At 44.4% G+C, this 18,160-nt stretch overlaps 1 protein-coding gene across 1 annotated transcript in view; it reads left to right on the top strand.

Annotated features, from left to right (window-relative positions):
- MOB3B (MOB kinase activator 3B) overlaps positions 1 to 13,213 on the top strand; it is a 201,353-nt gene extending 188,140 nt beyond the window's left edge. The window contains exon 4 of the mRNA XM_082694542.1: positions 8,054 to 13,213. Within this exon, the coding sequence (XP_082550668.1) occupies positions 8,054 to 8,083 (30 nt within the window). The 3' untranslated portion in view covers positions 8,084 to 13,213. The remainder of the gene's footprint in view (positions 1 to 8,053) is intronic.
- The last annotated feature ends 4,947 nt before the right edge of the window (positions 13,214 to 18,160 follow it).

The raw sequence follows: 18,160 nt of genomic DNA, 5'->3' as shown, positions 1-18,160 counted from the left end.
CTCAGAGAAATAGAATTTTCGAGACGGTGAACATTTTCAAACCACCCACTTTTTAGGGGAAGATAAATAGCCAATAACAAAAGAAACAAATGGATAATATGGGTACAACTTGGAGGTTTTCAAGTCTCTAAAAAAATGGCATTTGCAGGATGAAAGCCATGGCAGAAAGCTTTCTTTCTGACCCGGCCAACACCCACCGAAGGCCCAGCCTCCCTGTTGGAAAGGAAGTTCTTCCCGATCTGTTCCCCATACCCTCACCCTCTAGCCCAGCCAGAGATGCTGTCCCCATACTTCATGCTGCTTCTAACCAGGTTCCCAAGTCTCTCTTGGAGGAGATGGGGGCTGATGAGAGGCCTGGAGTGTCCAGCTCCAACCCAGGGCGTGTCACTGGGCGGGGAGGGGGGCTTGCTGCTGGGCGTGGCAGGGGAGTGGGCGGGGAGCACCACCACGCCTGCAGGCGTCAGCCCGGTGGGCTCACCGTTCCTTGGTGTTCTTTCAGCAACCCACACCTTAACATACTGTCTTTTAAAGGTGTGAACGAAGCTCCGGTACTGGAAAAGGCAAGTGCGCCCTTGTGTGTGCTCGTATGTGCACAAGTTGTGTGTGTGCGTGGTATATGCGCACACGTGCTGCAGCGCTTTTAGCTGGGAGGCAGTTTACTGTCCTCTTAGGGCCAACTCTAACACTAAGTTGTGTATTTCAACTACCCCGTTTGAAGTCATTGGGTTTTTAGTGGTGGCCGGGGCGGGGGGCGGTGGGGGGCGCTGTTTCCATAAAGATCGTTTCCAGAAAGTTTTTTTTTTAAGATTTTATTTATTTATTTGACACACAGAGAGCACAAGCAGGCAAAGAGGCAGGCAGGGGGTGGGGGTGGGGGGGGAAGCAGACTCCCCGCTGAGCAGAGAGCACGATGCCGGCTCGATCTCAGGACCCTGGGATCATGACACGAGCCGAAGGCAGAGGCTTTAATGCACTGAGCCACCGAGGCAACCCTCTAGGAAGTTTTTAGCCCAGTGTTCTCTCCTGACCACACTCTGGAGCTTCAACACCCACCTTCCTTTCATCTCTCTGTGCTCCCCTTCTTCCTCAGTTTTGTTTCCAATATTTCTTCCTCCTCCTCCTTGTTTCTCAGAATTAGCAGAGTTGGGGAATTTAAAACAATAGACTTCAGGAGACTGTGGTTCTACACCTCTCCTCCTAATACATGTTAAAAAGATAGAAAAACAAAAGGCCTCACTGCTTTTCTTTCTCACCCCAGTGGAGTGATGGGAACAGTATGTTTTTAGTTTGTTGGCTTATTTTTGTTCTTGAGTCCACCCGGGTGCAAATCCTGATTCTCCCGCTTGTGAACATGGGCAAGTGTGTCAGTTCTCCTTTTCCTCATCCATGTAGTAGAAAAGCAGTGCCTACTTCACAGAGTTTTGAAAAGAAGTCCACAAACTAAACGTAAGTGCCTCTGCCATAGTAAGTATCCAAGGCGTTTTTCCCTCCACCACTCATTGTATTGGGTCTGTAGACCTAATCATTGTTTTTTCTTTATTGGATTTTAGTTTAATTAAATATTTTTCCAGCACCTGGTATGTGTCTGGGCTAGTGCACCAGGGTCCAAACAGACCCGAGATGGGGATCATCTCTTCAGTGGCAGCCCTGTGCTGGAGCCCGGAAGAAATAAACCGTTGGAGAACAATGGTGAAGGGTAGGACGGCCACTCTGGGAAACCGGAAGTACAACACCAAAGACCTCCCTGGGGTCAGGGTGAGGAGGGATGTAGGGGAAGGTGTCCCTCAAGAGGACCACACTGCCCAAGAGCCATGAAGGATGTTGGAGTTGGGAGAAAGGTGTTCTGGGGAAAGAGGAACGAATAAAGCACATACACGAGAGATCCCTGGATGCCATGGATTCAACAGGAGAGAAGGAGAGCTGGGGAGTGACAAGGCAGCAGAGAGATTGAGGGTCCAGGTCAAGAGGAGCATTGATCGCTAGAATTGGGACTTAGTTTGAAAACTTTGCAGAGCTGCTGAAGGAGTATCGTTGAGCCAGTAGCGCAGGATGGGTTTTACCCCATGTGCATCACACTGAGCCAACTCCCAGACACCTTTGCTTACACAAATGCCTTTCTCAGATCAATGTCAAGTGTCCAGAGCCCACAGGCCAGGGGGGCGAGCTCTGCCACTAATTATTTTACCCCCTCAGGTGGCTAAGCACCACTCTCGTGATCTGGGTTTTGAGTCTCTGAAGTAAAGGTCTTAGACTAGACAATACCCAAGTGTCCTCCTGGCGGCAGCCGTGGTCGGTGATTCTATGATCATGCCACCATCTTTTTGGAGCTTGTTTTCTGGTTTCTAATGTTAAGTTAGTAAAATTGCTGTGCAGCATGATGACTGACACCTAGTGTTCATCAATGTTTTCCCTTTATTTTATGTGCAAAGTAGATCACTAAAATGTATGATGGGTTGTGCAGTAAGCTAAGAGTCAGTTGGACTCCGGTAGCCATGGCTGGGTTAGAAATTACTTGTGGGACCTAAAGTAAGTCATTTTACTTCTCTTTGTGACCACCTTCTCCCTGCCCTCCACTACCAGTTCTAACAATGGGTAAACTGACAGATAAGACTAAGTTTAGACTTTCAGAGTACATTAGGTTTGTCCTACAGATATCAAACACTTAATGCAATGGCTAAGAAATATCTGTATTTCAGTTTGAAAGTGTTTAGAACAGAAGAGCTTGAATATCTTATGTAGACATGCCGATTTCATCCACCACCCCCTTTCCACACAAAAGTAGCCGAAAGTCATTTTAACTTTATTTTTAAAACTAAGATTTCAATTTGGAGGTTTGGTCTACTTCTATTTTTTTTTTTAATTACTGGAGCTTATTTTCTTAGGAAAAAAAAATTACATATGTATTAAAAATATCTCAAAATCCGGGCGCCTGGGTGGCTCAGTGGGTTAAAGCCTCTGCCTTCGGCTCAGGTCATGATCCCAGGGTCCTGGGATGGAGCCCCACATTGGGCTCTCTGCTTGGCAGGGAGCCTGCTTCCTCCTCTCTCTCTCTCTCTGCCTGCCTCTCTGCCTACTTGTGATCTCTGACTGTCAAATAAATAAATAAAATCTTTAAAAAACAAAAAACAAATGAGGGACATCCACTCACTAAAAAAAAAGAAAAATCTCAAAATCCAAGAGGATTTGCTAAAGGCAGGTGTCAGGAAGAGAACACATACATCATTTCATTCACCCAGAGATAAACTCATCACAGTGGACTCATATTTTGTTTCTATTTTTTCCCAAAATAATTATATCAAACTGTATATACTGTTCAATGACTTGACCAAAATATTTCCATCACATCCTAATATACAACAACGTTGTAAGGGTCTTCTCGGATTCAGGCAAAAACTTAATGATGAATTCCAGTGCTGGTAGAAAGTGATACGGTGTGTGTGCGCAATGGGAAAAACTGAGCAGCTTGCTAATGAATCCTTTCTGGGAGCTGACAGTTGGATCTTGAAGGATGTCAGTATTTGCCAGGCACAGAAGAGCAGAAAGCATTTCCCAGATAGAAGGAACAGCTAGAAAAACTATTAGAAACCTTAAGAGACTGTGTCCTGTGGAAAACAGGGGAGCAGTCCAGTTTGCAGCGGGGGGGTGGGTAGTTTGCGAGTGGGTGGGGTTCAACAGGAGGTGAGCAGAGGGCACCAGTCTCTGTTGTGAATAGCTTTGTTTGCCAGGCCCTGGAGTAAGGAATTTGTTCTGTTGACAGTGGGGAACCGGGGACTTTACAAAATCAATTACTTCCTTACTTTAAAGCAAATAATACTGGGTGAGCCAAACAAAACCCAGCTTTTCCTTCTTACTCCTTTCCTTATTAAGGACGGATTTTTTTTTTTTTTTTAAATGCAGGTGCTTAAAAACATCTTCCTAGACAAGCTAAATACAGTCCCTATGAACCTGTCTCAGAAAATTCTCATCATCTCTGGAGAAGCTTTTTGAGCACTTCTGGCATTCTTCAGTGGTCTGCCTTAATACACGTTACACTTCGATCACTCCAACAACGGCAAACTCATTCTTTAAGAACAGCCTGGGTAGATGTTGTTTAGGCCACTCTCCGGGATAAGAAGGAATGTGTTTTGTTCTGCTAGGTGCCTTCGGGAGGGCTTTGATGATGACGAAAGCTTTGGAAGACAATATTGGCCAGCTTTTTGGTTTGGAGTTTTTCCCACAAGCGCCAGTTATTTCTTACCCAGCTCATTTGCACCACCCAGTGGGAACGTGCTAGAATACAGCTTTGAAGAGTGGGTCTAGCTGTCCTCACATGGAAGGATCTGGGAATTCCTGGTCTGCTCTTCCAGCCATTCTTTCCATGTAAGAATGTTAGGAGACATTCCAGTAGACAGTTTTTCTCCTTCATTTGGAGGCGAGAAAGCATTTGCAGTGAGGAAAGCACCAGTCCTGGCTTCTCACAGACTTAAGTCAGTGGCTTTCATTAAGTCCCATGTCCTCTATCAAAGTGCTCCCTTGTGTATGTGTGTCTGTGTGTGTGTGTCTGTGTCTGCTTAACTCTTCCATATTTCTAGTGGCATAACTGTTTCAGTATTTACTCAGTGCACCCATAATTCCAAGTGGCATCCATCTGGGTAATGAAAACATATCTTCATCATTTTGAAAATCCGGGAATAACTGCAACCATTTATAATGAATATATGTCAATTAATGTACATCAGTACCATCTGAGTGTATGTTCTTAAGAATGTCTCAGAGGCTTTCAACCACAGATCACTTGGTGTAAGTGGAAAGAGCTGGCCTTTGTCTTTGGTTAGACCTGAGTTTAAGTCCCACCCCCGCCCCTCTCTGTGTGACTTTGAGAAGATACTCTCTGTCTCCGAGCCTGTTTCAATGAGCACAACCAGTCTTGTTTCACAGTGTTCGTCTAAGAGTTATGGGAATGGGACCTCTGCAGAGCTCTGAGGGACACTGGGACCAAGGGAGAGCTGTGCTTTGTTGGATGGAAGTGAATGTCACTGGTCAGGCTCTGCAGCTTCCCTGTTTGACTCGAGCAGGTCCCTTCAGCTCTGAAGCCTGGATGCCTCTGCTGTCCAACGGAGTCATAGTTCCTTCTCTGAGAGTTTTACAGAGGTGATGACGTAACACCTCCCCCTGCCCCCACCAAGCGCCTGGCACCTCAGAGGTGCCTCATAGATGCTAGTTCCTTTCTTTCCCAGAGTAGTAACCCATTACAAATCAGGACAGAATTAGTTATGAAGCCAAATCGTGTTCAGCCCGTGATCTCTCCATGGCCACCGGTCTCTCTCGCGGACTCAAATACTCACGCACATGTGTACATGTGCGCTCCCACTTTATTTGCCCCATCTTTGTCGTCAAAGCTTAACCAAAAGCAGGAGGACTTTTGGAAGCTTATCAAAGGGACAGCAAATTCATTTTAAGATTGTCCACGTTCCTTTCCAGTCCTCACACCAGGAGCATGGGTCTGTGTTTGGGCATGTGTGTTTACCTGTCTCTCCAACGCACACCTCGCTCCTGGCCTGGCTCCTCTGCTCCAGCCACAGCAACACCAGACCACGGAGGGCTCTGCCTTGGCCACTCTCCCCCCAGCCCCTCCCGGGTATCTAGTCCTTTTCTCCCCACCTCACATCATCTGACTCCTTCTTTAAATTTTGGGGTCCATCTAAATGGATATATCATCAGGGAGGTCTTCGGAAGCCCCTTCTTGCCGTGGCATGAAGTGATTGTTGCCGTGTATGTGTTTCTGAGGGGAAAGAATGAATGTGCATCAAGTCTGGACGTATCTTAATACTTTTAACCTTCCCGGTCACCTTCTTGGGTAGTTTCACTGTTCCATTTCACAGATGAGGAGACTGAGGGCCCATTCATTGCTTCATTAAACAAACATCTATTAAATATCAGTTGCCAAATACTGGGAATAGAACAGACACGCCCCTTCCTTTGTGGGTCATACAGGATCTAAAATGGAATGACCGGGAAGCAGTAATGAAAGAAATAATGGGCTATTCCAGGTGTGAAGAATGGTGCTATGAAAGGCAAGAAAGAGGGAGATGCCCTATCTCAGAGCCTAGGGAGGGGATCCCTAAAGAAAAGGCAAGTCTGCTAAGACCCGAAGATTCGGGGCAGTCATATGGGTAGGTAAAGACGGCAGAAGTGGGTTCTAACAGTGGCTGGAACTTGGAGCTACCATGCATCGTGGTCTCCCTTCCTCCAGATACTTGCATTTGTGTCTTGTCTTTTAGTGTGCCTTCTAGTGATCCACATTTCTTTCTCTGACGGACTGTAGCTCCTTGCAGACAGCAACCTCATCTCCCAGGCACCTGGCACATAGTACAAGTCATGAGAAGGAAATGGTCATTTCGTGTTCCAGTATATGTATTTGTATGTGATTGCCCGTGTTTAATAATATTACAAGGATGGAAAAGTGCCTAGAATATGCCATGTATATTCTGTCATTGCTTTAACCCACACATTGGTATGGTTTTCTGATAGAGTCTCTAAGCACCTGGGTACTCCTGTTCTCCAACTCCTTGTGCTCCGATGTTTTCTCTTCCATGGGCTGGGGTGATCCAGGGTGAGCATGCGAGAGAGGGGGCAGCTGCCATCGGCTCTGCGGGAGGTGGCACTTGCAAGCAGCTCATTCATCTACATAAAATTATGTTAAGCGTGTCCCCCCGGGCGCTGCCTGGCACAGGGCTCCTTCCCAGCCTGCCCTCCAACTGTTCTTGGAGCTGAAAGCAGAGTGGCCGTCCTGTGCCGGGCACTGTTTTGGGGCAGGGGAGACAAGATGAGTGCACATGTGGTGAGCCCATGAGGATTCCTTTTCTTGACACACGGTAACTCACTGTCTAGTAGGGCCCGCAGACATGCCCACGGTCCATGCGCGCGCGTGTGCGCGCGCGCGCACACACACACACACACACACACACACACACATAAACCAGCTCACTGTAAGCAAGACTCCAGGCTGGCCCGGGTGGAAGAAGCGGTGAACTCCACAGTGTGGGGGGCAGGAACAGCGGAGGGCCTTCCAGGCATCCTGAAAGTCCTCTTGCCTGAGCTGGGGAAATGAATGGCAGTCACACAAGTTCAGGAGGGCAGAGAGGGGAGGAGCATGCCACAGGCAAGAGTCTCACCTCTGCAGCGGTCCAGAGAAAGAGAAAAGATGGCACATCTGTGGTCTGTAGATCCTCACAGGAGCCAAGCAGGTGATGGAGATGAGGGAAAGGCCAGGTGGGAGCGGGTCGGCCGCGTTGGTGTATTCATGCGCATTCAGAAAAGTCCTCCCTCCCATTTCCCTTGTCTTATACCCACTTATGCTATCCTTTATGTTTTTTTTAAAGATTTTATTTATGTATTTGACAGAGAGATCACAAGTAGGCAGAGAGGCAGGCAGAGAGAGAGAGAGGAGGAAGCAGACTCCCTAGCAAGCAGAAAGCTGATACGGGGCTCCATCCCAGGACCCAGGAACTACGACCTGAGCCGAAGGCAGAGGCTTAACCCACTGAGCCACCCAGGCGCCCCTCTATCCTTCATTTTTCCATGGTTGTTTGAAATGTAGATAAAGAGAAACTATTCTCTTCTGTAAGAAAAACAGCAGTCTAAATCCAATGATCGCATCCATCAATAAGTGATACTTGGCTCCTGTTGGGGAGACAGCTGGGAGTCGTGGGGACTGGGACCAACTGGAGAGCACGTCTCTATCTGAAGAGGACAGCCGTTCTTCAACTCCAGCTGTCCAGTGGCTCCAAATCTTGGGATTTGGGGGGGAGGGGGAGTGAATAACCTGGAGTTTCGGCAAGTTAGCCAAATGTTTGGGTTTGTTGTTATTTTTAACATTGCTTGATCAGGACAAAAACCCCAAACCCAAACTTGCAGACCAAATGGAACTCATGTCCATGCTGAGCCTTCTCCATGGGCCGTGCTGGCAAGTCCTTGTTCAAAGGCTCCTGAGGTTGTGAGGGTATTTTTAGAATCCTTCAGCAAGGCCTTGCTTATTGTTACTCCTAACCATACCTCTCTCACTGCTTTCCAGAAAGAGATGACGAGCAGAATGTGTCACTAACGCCCCGGCCTTGCCTTCGGAAGACAGAGGAAAGCTCTTTCCTCCGGGAGTCCCAAGCAGGGAGCCGTCCCTGGCTGAAATGGCACGCCTACTTCCAGGAGCCCGAGAGGTGAAGACGAGCCATGATTCCTGAGAGACGATCCCCACTCACCCCGTGTGCTCTTAACCCTCTGAGTGCTGCTAGCCACGACCGGTGGACCTGTCCAACCACAGCGTGCAAGAAGGACTGTCCCTTGCCCCTTCTGGCTCTGAGCTGCCCCCAGAAAGCCTCTGCACTTAACAGGCACGTCGCAGCTCTGCTGAGACCTGCCGCCCAAGCTTTACTGGAATTCAGGTTTTGAGACTGAGACACTTACTTGTACTTTCCCACTGTCTTGTCAGCTGGCCGACTTTTCTGTAACGTGGTTTCTAAGTACCGGGGGGATTTTGGAACTCTGGATGAGCAGCGAATTTTTCTATAACAAACCTTCCTTTCCAAAGCTCCTGCCCTGATCTGATTCAGTGGTTTACCTTTGCACAGGACCCGGAGCCAGGAGCGATCTGAGACCCACCCCACAGCCTCAACACAGTTTCCCACTCCATGACCCCAATCAAACCTTAACGACAGGGGGGAGACCGGTCGCTAGCAGAAAGCTGACGCATTACCAGTTAACTCTGAACAGAATGTGCTTTTTACAACCACACCATTCCTTGTCTTTTCTAGTCAAGGTATTTCCTTCCTGTTTCCCAGAAGAGAGGAAGAAAAGGAAGTTGTAAATGACCAGGAACGATCCGCAGAAGCCCTGAGCCAGACAGATTCGTGCAGCGTTTGTTCTTGACCAAAGGGGAGGGAGTTGTGGGTGTCTCCACAAAATATGAAAATTTGAATGAAAAAAAAAAAACAAAACTGAAGTGCAATTGCTTATTTGGTGCGCTTAACTCAGACAGCTGGTTCATTGGCTCGTAGCCTCCCCAGCTGGCCCTCTGAGCGCCTACATCCAGGTCCAGCCTGTGTTTTCTTTCCTTTCCGCTACACGTCCCCCACTCTCCCTCGGCTGGATTGTGTTGGGTCACAAAATTAATTTCTGCCTGTAGGATTGTGCCACCGTTGCCAAGGGAACAGTGGCCCTGGAGCTAACTTCCTTCTTCCATTCCTTCCCAGTTTTCCCATTCCAGTCAACAGAAGAGCACAGTCTGTGCCACATCCTGCCTTTTGAAACCCAAGTGAGTCTTCGCTGAAGAAACGTGGCCTTCTCTGCTTCATTCGCAAACCTGGTGGAGGTCCCGAGAGCCTGTCGCGAGGGGGTCATGATACTCCCAGGGATCCTTCGAATTTGACAAAACAGCAGTTGGTGGAGGGAAGTAGATAAGAATGTATTCGTGTACTTTAATGTAATACCGATTAAAACATCCCTAAACAACTCTGATTTCGCTTCATTATATGTCACGTGTTAAAGCCATTCGTGGCCGCCACAGGAGCCTAGAAAGTGTGAAATCTTTCCTTGTCCAAAGAAAGGGCTGACTGTCGGGGCACCGTGGCACCCTGCCCTGACCCAGCAAAGCGACCTTTGCTTCCTGCCTTGTCCAAGTCGTCTCACGGAATCCAAGTGCTGCTACCTCTTTCCATCTTGTTGTGCTCTGGTCAACATCCAACATATCCTCTCCCCTTTTTTGGCTTCCTAAGTAACTCTGAGAGAATAAGATAAACTAGGATTCTTCTCAGCCTCATTTTTGGCTGAAAAAACGCCTGACCGTCCTAAGGATCCAGAGAACAAAGAAATAAGACGCCCTCTTCCCAGCCTATGCAACACGCAGTCAGTACTGCGTGGGGAAGTCGAACGGAGGGACAGAGAGATGACAGGGTGGAGCCCATGCCCTAGGAGGAACTCCGAAGTTCTGCCGCCATGGAAAACCACAGGATTTTTGCATTAAAAAGTTGACCATGTTCCTGCGTTTCAGTGATGTCTGATCAAGCAGGTTGCTGGACTCTGAAGACATTTGTTATTAATTCATTTTAAGGTTCTTTTCTATTGACTGTTTGTGCATATGAAATTGCCATTCAATTTAAAAGACCAAATATTTTTAAGCTTCTTGGCACCATTTCCTCCTGGTTATATTTCTAATTGCATTCATCAGCTCTTCTAGGATGAGTTCTGGCAAACCACTCTTATTTTTTAATTAGAGTATTCCTAGTCCTGCAGAACTTTGTTTGGCAAATTCTAAAGAGAATCATTACAGGTAATTTTCATCTCTTTGACCTGAGGACATCCTAAGTACATCTCATTGCAAAGGGGGAAGCTGAGCCCCTGGCAGTGGCCTGGTCCCCTTCGGCTTTCTGGGTCTGAGCCTGACCTGCTTCCTCCTCCTCACCTGAGGAGCTCTCCCTCATTTCCCACTACTTTTTTTTTTTTTTTTTTTAGCTGGGTAACACATGGATTCACTTCTTTTTTAAAAAAAAGACATTTCAAAGTGGAAATTTCAAAAAGATTACAATGAACATCCATGTCCCCTTCACGTCCATGCATCAATTGTTAACATTTTTAAAATTCTTGACTTTTTCCATATATTTTCTCTTTTTCTCTGTAACTATACATTCTGATTGCTGAACCATTTCAAAGTATGTTGCAGACATCATAAAACTTTAAAATACTTTGTCATTTGCCCCCAAAATGTTTATAGCTTTTTATTGTTGTTGTTTATCCAGGATCCAGTTAGGAATCACACGTGGCATTTGTTGTCATTCTTTTTAGTTAATGGGTTAGAGTTCTTCTGTTAGGTATGTATGGGTGTGGTGTGGTGGTGCTGGGTGGTGATGCTGTGCGTGTGTGCGTGTGTGCGTGCGTGCGTGCGTGTGTGTGTATGATACTGGCATTATTAAGGATTTCAGGCTGGTTTTCTGTAGAATGTTCCACAATCTGGATTTTTTTTTCATGGTGGTTTCCTCTTTATTAGACTCAGTTAAACATATTTTTTTAAGGAAAAATACTACATGAGTGATATGTTCTTCCTACTGCATTTGTCGGGAAGTATATAATGTCTGTCATCTCTTTTCATGATATGAAGCTTGGCCACTGAGTTCAGTGGCCTGACCCATTCATCATAAAGGTAAAATATTCATTAGGAAGCTCTTAAATTCAGCACGCACGCATTTTATAGAGGTTGAGGCTATGCAAATGTGCATTCTTTTCTTAATATTCTCAAAGAGGCCCAGGTTCTCCAAAAGATCATAATCATTGCAGTTAAATGATACAGCAATGATAGAGGATTCATAACTTCCCACTTAACAGAGGAAAGGAGAAGGAAGAAGCACTGGCTAAGGAGAATTTGTATGGGCCCTGTAGCCAGAGTTGAATATAATTTTTTTTTCTCCCATTCTCAGTGATTTCCAGTTCAGACCCATGGTTTATTTTAGAGAGTGTGTATTCTCATTGAAGGTGATTGCTCAAGGGTACAAAAATTGGTTTTTTTTTTTTGCGGGGGGTGGGGGTTTGACGCAGGGAGGCATCTTAGATAAAACAGGGGGGTGTGGCCCTTCAAAGGGCCGTAGTAGGTATAAAGTGTCTATGTGTATTAAAATTTCATGAGGATGATTAAGAATTAAATTGCCTAAAAGGTTCCTTAGGAGGATGATAATGAAAAACAAAACCAGGTACGTTTGAGAAATACTCATTTAGAGTCAGATTCCGCTGCTTCGGCGTTAATTCTCTCTTCCTGGGGTGTTTCCTCATTTCTGACGTCTAGGATGAGTGGAGGCAACTTCTGGAGATTTCTTAATCCGTTCCTTCTACCCTCCCAATCTGTATCAGTAACATTCCTGGTGAAAACCTCCCTCTCCTCTCCTCGGCCTCAGGCATAGACATCCCACAACACCCTTCGGTGTATCCCACAGAACACTTCACAGCACCTGTAATCCTTCCATTTAACCTGAGCCAGATCTTTGGGTTTCAGCACACCTTTCCTAGGGTCTCACATTAAGAAAGATCCAAGGATTACCTAGGATATGAAGCATAATAAATAAGAGCCTTATTTGCATATCCATTACGCATCTGAAGTCTGTTAGCAAATGGCCTTCAGCCTCCTTTCCTTTCTGCTCTCCAAGGGCAGAATTTGGAAGCCTTGTTGCCCAGTGGCTAACATCTCCACCTCCATTTGAACTAGACTTTCCATGTCCCTGTGGATTATGGATGCAACCAACAGTGGTTGTACCACATGCCTTCTCCAAACTGTCATGTCTTTGCTAAGTCCCAACTTGTTTTTAAGACTTTTATAAATTTTCTTTTCTATTAGTCCACATTAAATCTATGTCTCTATTATATTCAACCATTTTGGTTTATCTTCCTGAGTTGCCTTCATATCTACCATTAACAGGCCTCATCAGACTGCGCTCTTTTGTTTTAATCCCTTCTTGGCAAAGCGTTGAGAGACTTGGATGGAGAGTGCCTCTCATCTTTTCATGGTGATGTAGGTCGAGTCGTTATCTGGTCCTTAATGGAAGCACATCATTCCCTGTGGTCACCGACTCTCCATCACTTCCACACCCCGTGGGTATCACACTGTGAGTCTAAGAAATACCATGGGACGAGTAGAGCCATGTCTTCCAGAAATGTGTACAAAGGCAAAATCACAAGGGCTCAGATGTGTTACTTAGGTAATACCATCATCATTTGTGTTTGGATCATTTTGGTCCTTGAAAAAAATAGGTGATTCTCCTAGAATTAGCCAAACAAAGTGTTTTGGAAATAGACAGTTTCTTTCCTGCTTTAGAAAGTATGTCAACAACCAAAAACTTAGAACAGGTTGTTTCCCTCTGGGCAGTTATCAATTCTGGGTAGGAAATTTTTGATGAATAAATAAGGATTTTTGTAACTTTTAGAGGGGAGAGTCCATTTCTAATCTGACATTTAAGCTGTGTTACTAGCTGTTAGTGTTCTAATTTCAAGGTTTTCCTGTATCTTTTCTAATTGCATCAGAAAAAAGAATGTTTAGTATATTTTAGTTCCATTTGTGATTAAATTAAGGGTTTCACTCTAAGAACAAACTAACACAATTACGTCAATTAGAAAAGCAAGAGGAAATGAAAGGATATTTATGAAATCGATTCATGTGAGCTTGAGAATCCCAATGTCACAAATAAAAGACACATAACCATCACCTGTTCTTTTTTGTGTGTTCCTCAGTTAATTTCTGTCACAGGTGCGTTTTTCGTCTTGCAGTGGTCTCGGAACAGGTAAATGATAAGAAAATGGTTACTTCTACAAAAAGTAATTCAAAATGTGTTTGAGAACACACATGCGCATAGTTGTGGTCTAATAGAAGTTCCTTTATACTTTTCAGATTTTCCCAGGAGGAAACATTTTGCATATAGTTTAACTGTCCACAGAGGACTGTTGTGCCTCTTTTTTCTTGCAGTAGGATTCAGTATTAAATTTGACGGCAACCTCACATGTAAATACAGTACATCCTGACTAGAGAAATCGTTCTTCAATCAGGTAAATAAACCTGAGTGTTAACCTCCGGTTTGCCACCGCCTTCCTTGCAAGACTCTGAGTATTCTATTTAATTGTTCTGTGCCTAGGATTTCTCAACTGCAACTGCTTCTAGATTTGTTCCTGTATGGCTTATAATTATTTTTGCAAAACATAAAAATATTAATATATCTGGAAGACAAATACATACATTCTATTTATATGTTATTAGTACATTTATTTATTTATTTATTTAAAATTTATTTATTTGTCAAAGAGAGAGAGCGAGAGCGAGCACAGGCAGACAGAGTGGAAGGCAGAGTCAGGGAGAAGCAGGCTCCCTGCGGAGCAAGGAGCCCGATGTGGGACTCGATCCCAGGACGCTGGGATCATGACCTGAGCCGAAGGCAGCTGCTTAACCAACTGAGCCACCCAGGCGTCCCGTGTTATTAGTACATTTATAGCCACTTTAGAGTAATTGTGATTCCAGTTATAGCCACTGTTGCTAATAGCAACAATCGAATACAGATAGAGTATTCTCTAAAAGCTATTTGTGATGAGGTGATTTCTAGACAGAGGGTGAGGAATGAGGCTTCTGGAACCCCAGCACAAATATAAAGTGTTCGCCTTCTCGGTTCCACTGTCTGAAATGTACACGGAGATGTGGCAGAGAGGCAGGCTACGGACCAAATGTGGCCTGCAGGCACGTTTGGTTAGACTAACACAGTTTGTTTTTCTTTTTTTAACTAGCTGCCAACATTTAAAAATTGAGAAATTTGAGGCCTAAAAGTCAGAATTTCTGGCTCCTCTTACCAAATCGGAAGATCTGGCAACACCAGGCTTTTGTTCTCGTGGGGCAGGAATTAGCTAGACGTGGCTGACCCATGTAGATGGGGCATGGTCTCTCCAATTTACCGATGTCTTCCCCAGTCCCTGCGGTGTCCCAGACCCGTGACTGTCAGTGACCATTGTCCTCTCGGGCGGGTAGGTTTCCCAGGCTCCCATTCCGGTTGATCCTTACATATACTGACTACCTGCTATATTACTGTGTTCTTTCTAGTAACCTACATTGTATTCCTGATAATAAATATTCAACTGTTTTAGAGGGTAATAATTCAGATCAGATACCTCCAATCCCTCCGCCCAATAACAGCAAAAATTGATATTTTGTGGACAATAAGCAGATCATTACATCTATTTAATCTTTCAATTATTTTAAATTCTTTAACTTCAACTCTGCTTCCAGGCAAGTTTCGTTGCTTCGTTGACCAGAATTATAAAAATGTCACTGAAAAGCAGTGGTAGTGTCATTTATAACGATCATATCTTTTATCCAATTTTTCTATTTTTTCATTGTGACGTAGATTTCAGCAGAACACAGTGTGTTAATGGAAACTTCTCATTGTTTTTATGCAGCATTCCTCATCTGAGTTTTCATGAACAAAAAAACCAAGCACAAATTACGAGTACTTAATTGATTAAAAATGAAATGAGGAAATATAAATAAATGAACTTTGAGTTTATAATTATAATACTGCACACTAGATTAAGTCGAATATCTGCTACAGGGGAAATCATATAGTACAGTTGAGACATGACATCACATAGTATCAAATCAGCAAAGAGTAAGAGTCTAGGCATTTTCAAGAACTATGCAGAACACAACCCGGGAAAGGTATCAACAGAATAGTTGTTTATTAACTCCGAAACAATGTTACAAATAAGGTTTCTACAGTGATGTACACATCTTGATATTGCTAAAAACTGCAGGAGGACTGATAACCAAAAGAGGCAGCAGCATTTAGAAAATTCATGAACTATGACTTACGTACTTACCAAAAGGTTAATTATTTTCCTTAGGGTTTGTCTTATCAGAAGTATAATCATGTGAAGTACAACAGAGATTCTTGGCCCATAGGAGTCTGTGGTAATCTTGGTAAAGTTGTGGAGGCCTTTAAAAACGATCAAGTCAGGCGCCTGGGTGGCTCAGTAGGTTAAGCCGCTGCCTTCGGCTCAGGTCATGATCTTGGGGTCCTGGGATCGAGTCCCTCATCGGGTTCTCTGCTCAACAGGGAGCCTGCTTCCCTCTCTCTCTCTGCCTGCCTCTCTGCCTCCTTGTAATCTCTGCCTGTCAAATAAGTAAAATCTTTTTTAAAAAATAAAATTAAAAGGATCAAGTCTAGTAGGAGAAGTTCCCACTGGCTGGAAGTGAGGAACGGGGCTGCCTACCCTGCCCAGTCTGTCTATGAGAACCTAGCCCCATCTCCGCTGAAAACCCTACAATACTCCCCTTTGCACTGCGGTTAAAAGCTTCAGCTCCCCGTTTCTCCTCCCACTCCTGCACCCCAGGCCTCGCTGCTGGGCTAGCACATGCTGGGCATACTCACTCTCATGGCCTCTGTCCTGAGTGTTCCCCTGCCTGGATGCTCTTCCCCCATGTAGACTCACGGCCACTTCCTTCTCCCCTTCAAGTTCTAGCTGGACCATCACCTTCTCATTGAGGCGGCTGCTGATCGCACCTGCCCCCCCGGCTCCCCAGGACTCATGAGTTCCCTTTCTCTGCTCAAATTTCCTTCCCCTATAGCATTTATATACATTATACATATACAACTTATAAATATATATACATCATATAATTTATATTATATTTATTTATTAGGTTTTTTTATTGTTTCCTATTCATCCCCCACCCCACTAGAATATAAATTTCATATCCGGGATCTCTATCCCTGTCACCTAGAAGAGAGTGTCTAGCACACAGTAGTTGCTTAATAAACCTTTGATGAATGAATGAATAGATTTACATGGCAGATAAGGTCTGCTATCAAAGAGAAATAAATAAAAAGCAATATGTAATAATATTAATTTGATGATATGCTAGGAAGTATACATTTATTAATGTATACTTTAGATTACATATACTCTAAGCATTTTATATGGATAATCTCATTTAATGCCCATGACAGCCCTGTGAGGTTGGCTTTCCATGTTTATCCCTACAGTCAAGGCTATCCAAGTAATTTGCCCAAAGTTATAAGCAAGGTGATGGAGCTAGGACTTAATGCCCCTCAGGTGTGCTTCAGGGCCCTCACTCAGCCACAGGAGACACCTGCACCCTCTAAGCATTGAGCTCTTCAGAATATTTCCTTCTCTATGGACACAGGCTCTGTGTGGTAGAGCAATTCAGCTTTCAGTCTCTTTTTGGGCATTTGTCAGTGTGATTGCATTAGTGCTTCTATGACCAGTCCCACTGAGATCGTAAAGTATTCCTATTCACAAGATGTGCAGCATTCACAGATACAGAGTAGACCCTGAGTCTGACGTGATCCAGGACAACAAATCTAACAGGAGGACACCAAGAAGGTCAGAAAGGCTAGTCCACAAAATGTTGAGTGGTGTGAGGCTAAGACCAGAGGCCAGAATGGGGTCTGTGAGTGGGCAGGAGGCAGGAAGACCATCTAGGAATCACTTATAGTGGGAGCAAGGTGTTCCTGTGATCAATTAAAATGGTACCTAAGAAATTGCTAGGTCTGGCTCCCTGCTCTGAAGTGTGTGTGGGGGGGGGGAAGCATGATTTCACTCATCCTTAGGGGAAAACAAGCAGACTTTTAAGAATTAATGAGCACCCAAAGCATAGCTTTGACCATAAGAAGTTTGCAGATCTGAAAAAAAATTTTAATTAAATATTCTTAAAATTAAATTTAAAAAATAGAAAGGACGTTTGCAGAACTATCACAGTTAATTTTTGCTGATTTTCTTTCTCGACTGAAGAAATTAACTGGCATTAATTCTTCAGCTCTAATGTAAAATATATGGTTATGTGAATAATTAGAAGTACGTAACTAAGAGGGTAGAGAGCACTATGTGGCTGTGAGATCTCTGAATGCATATATTCCATGTACTAATTTAGGAATGAGTAGGAATCACAATACATTTGAAAAGCAGCATCCATTCCATTCCACCTGACTCCTTTGAGGTCACCAGGAATTACACGACCATCTCTAGTTCCTGGTTCCTGGGAGATCTTTAACATGTCAAGATGTAGCTCCATCCTGTGTTTTAAGGCTGAATGAAATAAATATGCTGTGAGGAAATGAATGACTTGTACCTTCCCATTCCTGAAACTTCATGGACATTGTCCATACAATGATTCAACTACAAAATATACAAGGGGGCAGCATGTCAGGAGAGGGGCAGGTGGTTTTTTTTTTTTTATTTATTTATTTCGTTTTTGTTTAAGTGGTAAATCATTAGATTCACCAACTATTGAACCATGGAAGTTAAAGAAAAGTAATTCAACGATGAGCCCTGTTTCACACTTCTGGCCTTAGAACGAGATACCTGAGGTTGTGCAGGTAACCTAAGGTAGAGTTTTGTTTTTACCAATTGGCAGGGCATTCTCTGGGCTGTGAATTTGCCAGAACCCTGTGAGCCTACGGGTTTGAAATAAATACAAAGTGGCAAGTCCACAAAGTCCCTGAGTCATAAACCAGTTATTGCCATGTGGTCTCTTTGCATTCAGAAAAAAAGATTGTGCTGCCCTGGGCTCATGAGATTTGATTGGAGTTGGCATTATCCCTCCTAAGGGACTGCAAAGAGACTCTGTGCTACTTGGATAGAGAAATGTGAGAGG

The sequence above is a fragment of the Mustela nivalis genome (genome assembly GCF_964662115.1).
Source record: "Mustela nivalis genome assembly, chromosome: 13".
NCBI lineage: Eukaryota > Metazoa > Chordata > Mammalia > Carnivora > Mustelidae > Mustela > Mustela nivalis.
This window is presented reverse-complemented; position numbering and strand designations above follow the sequence as displayed.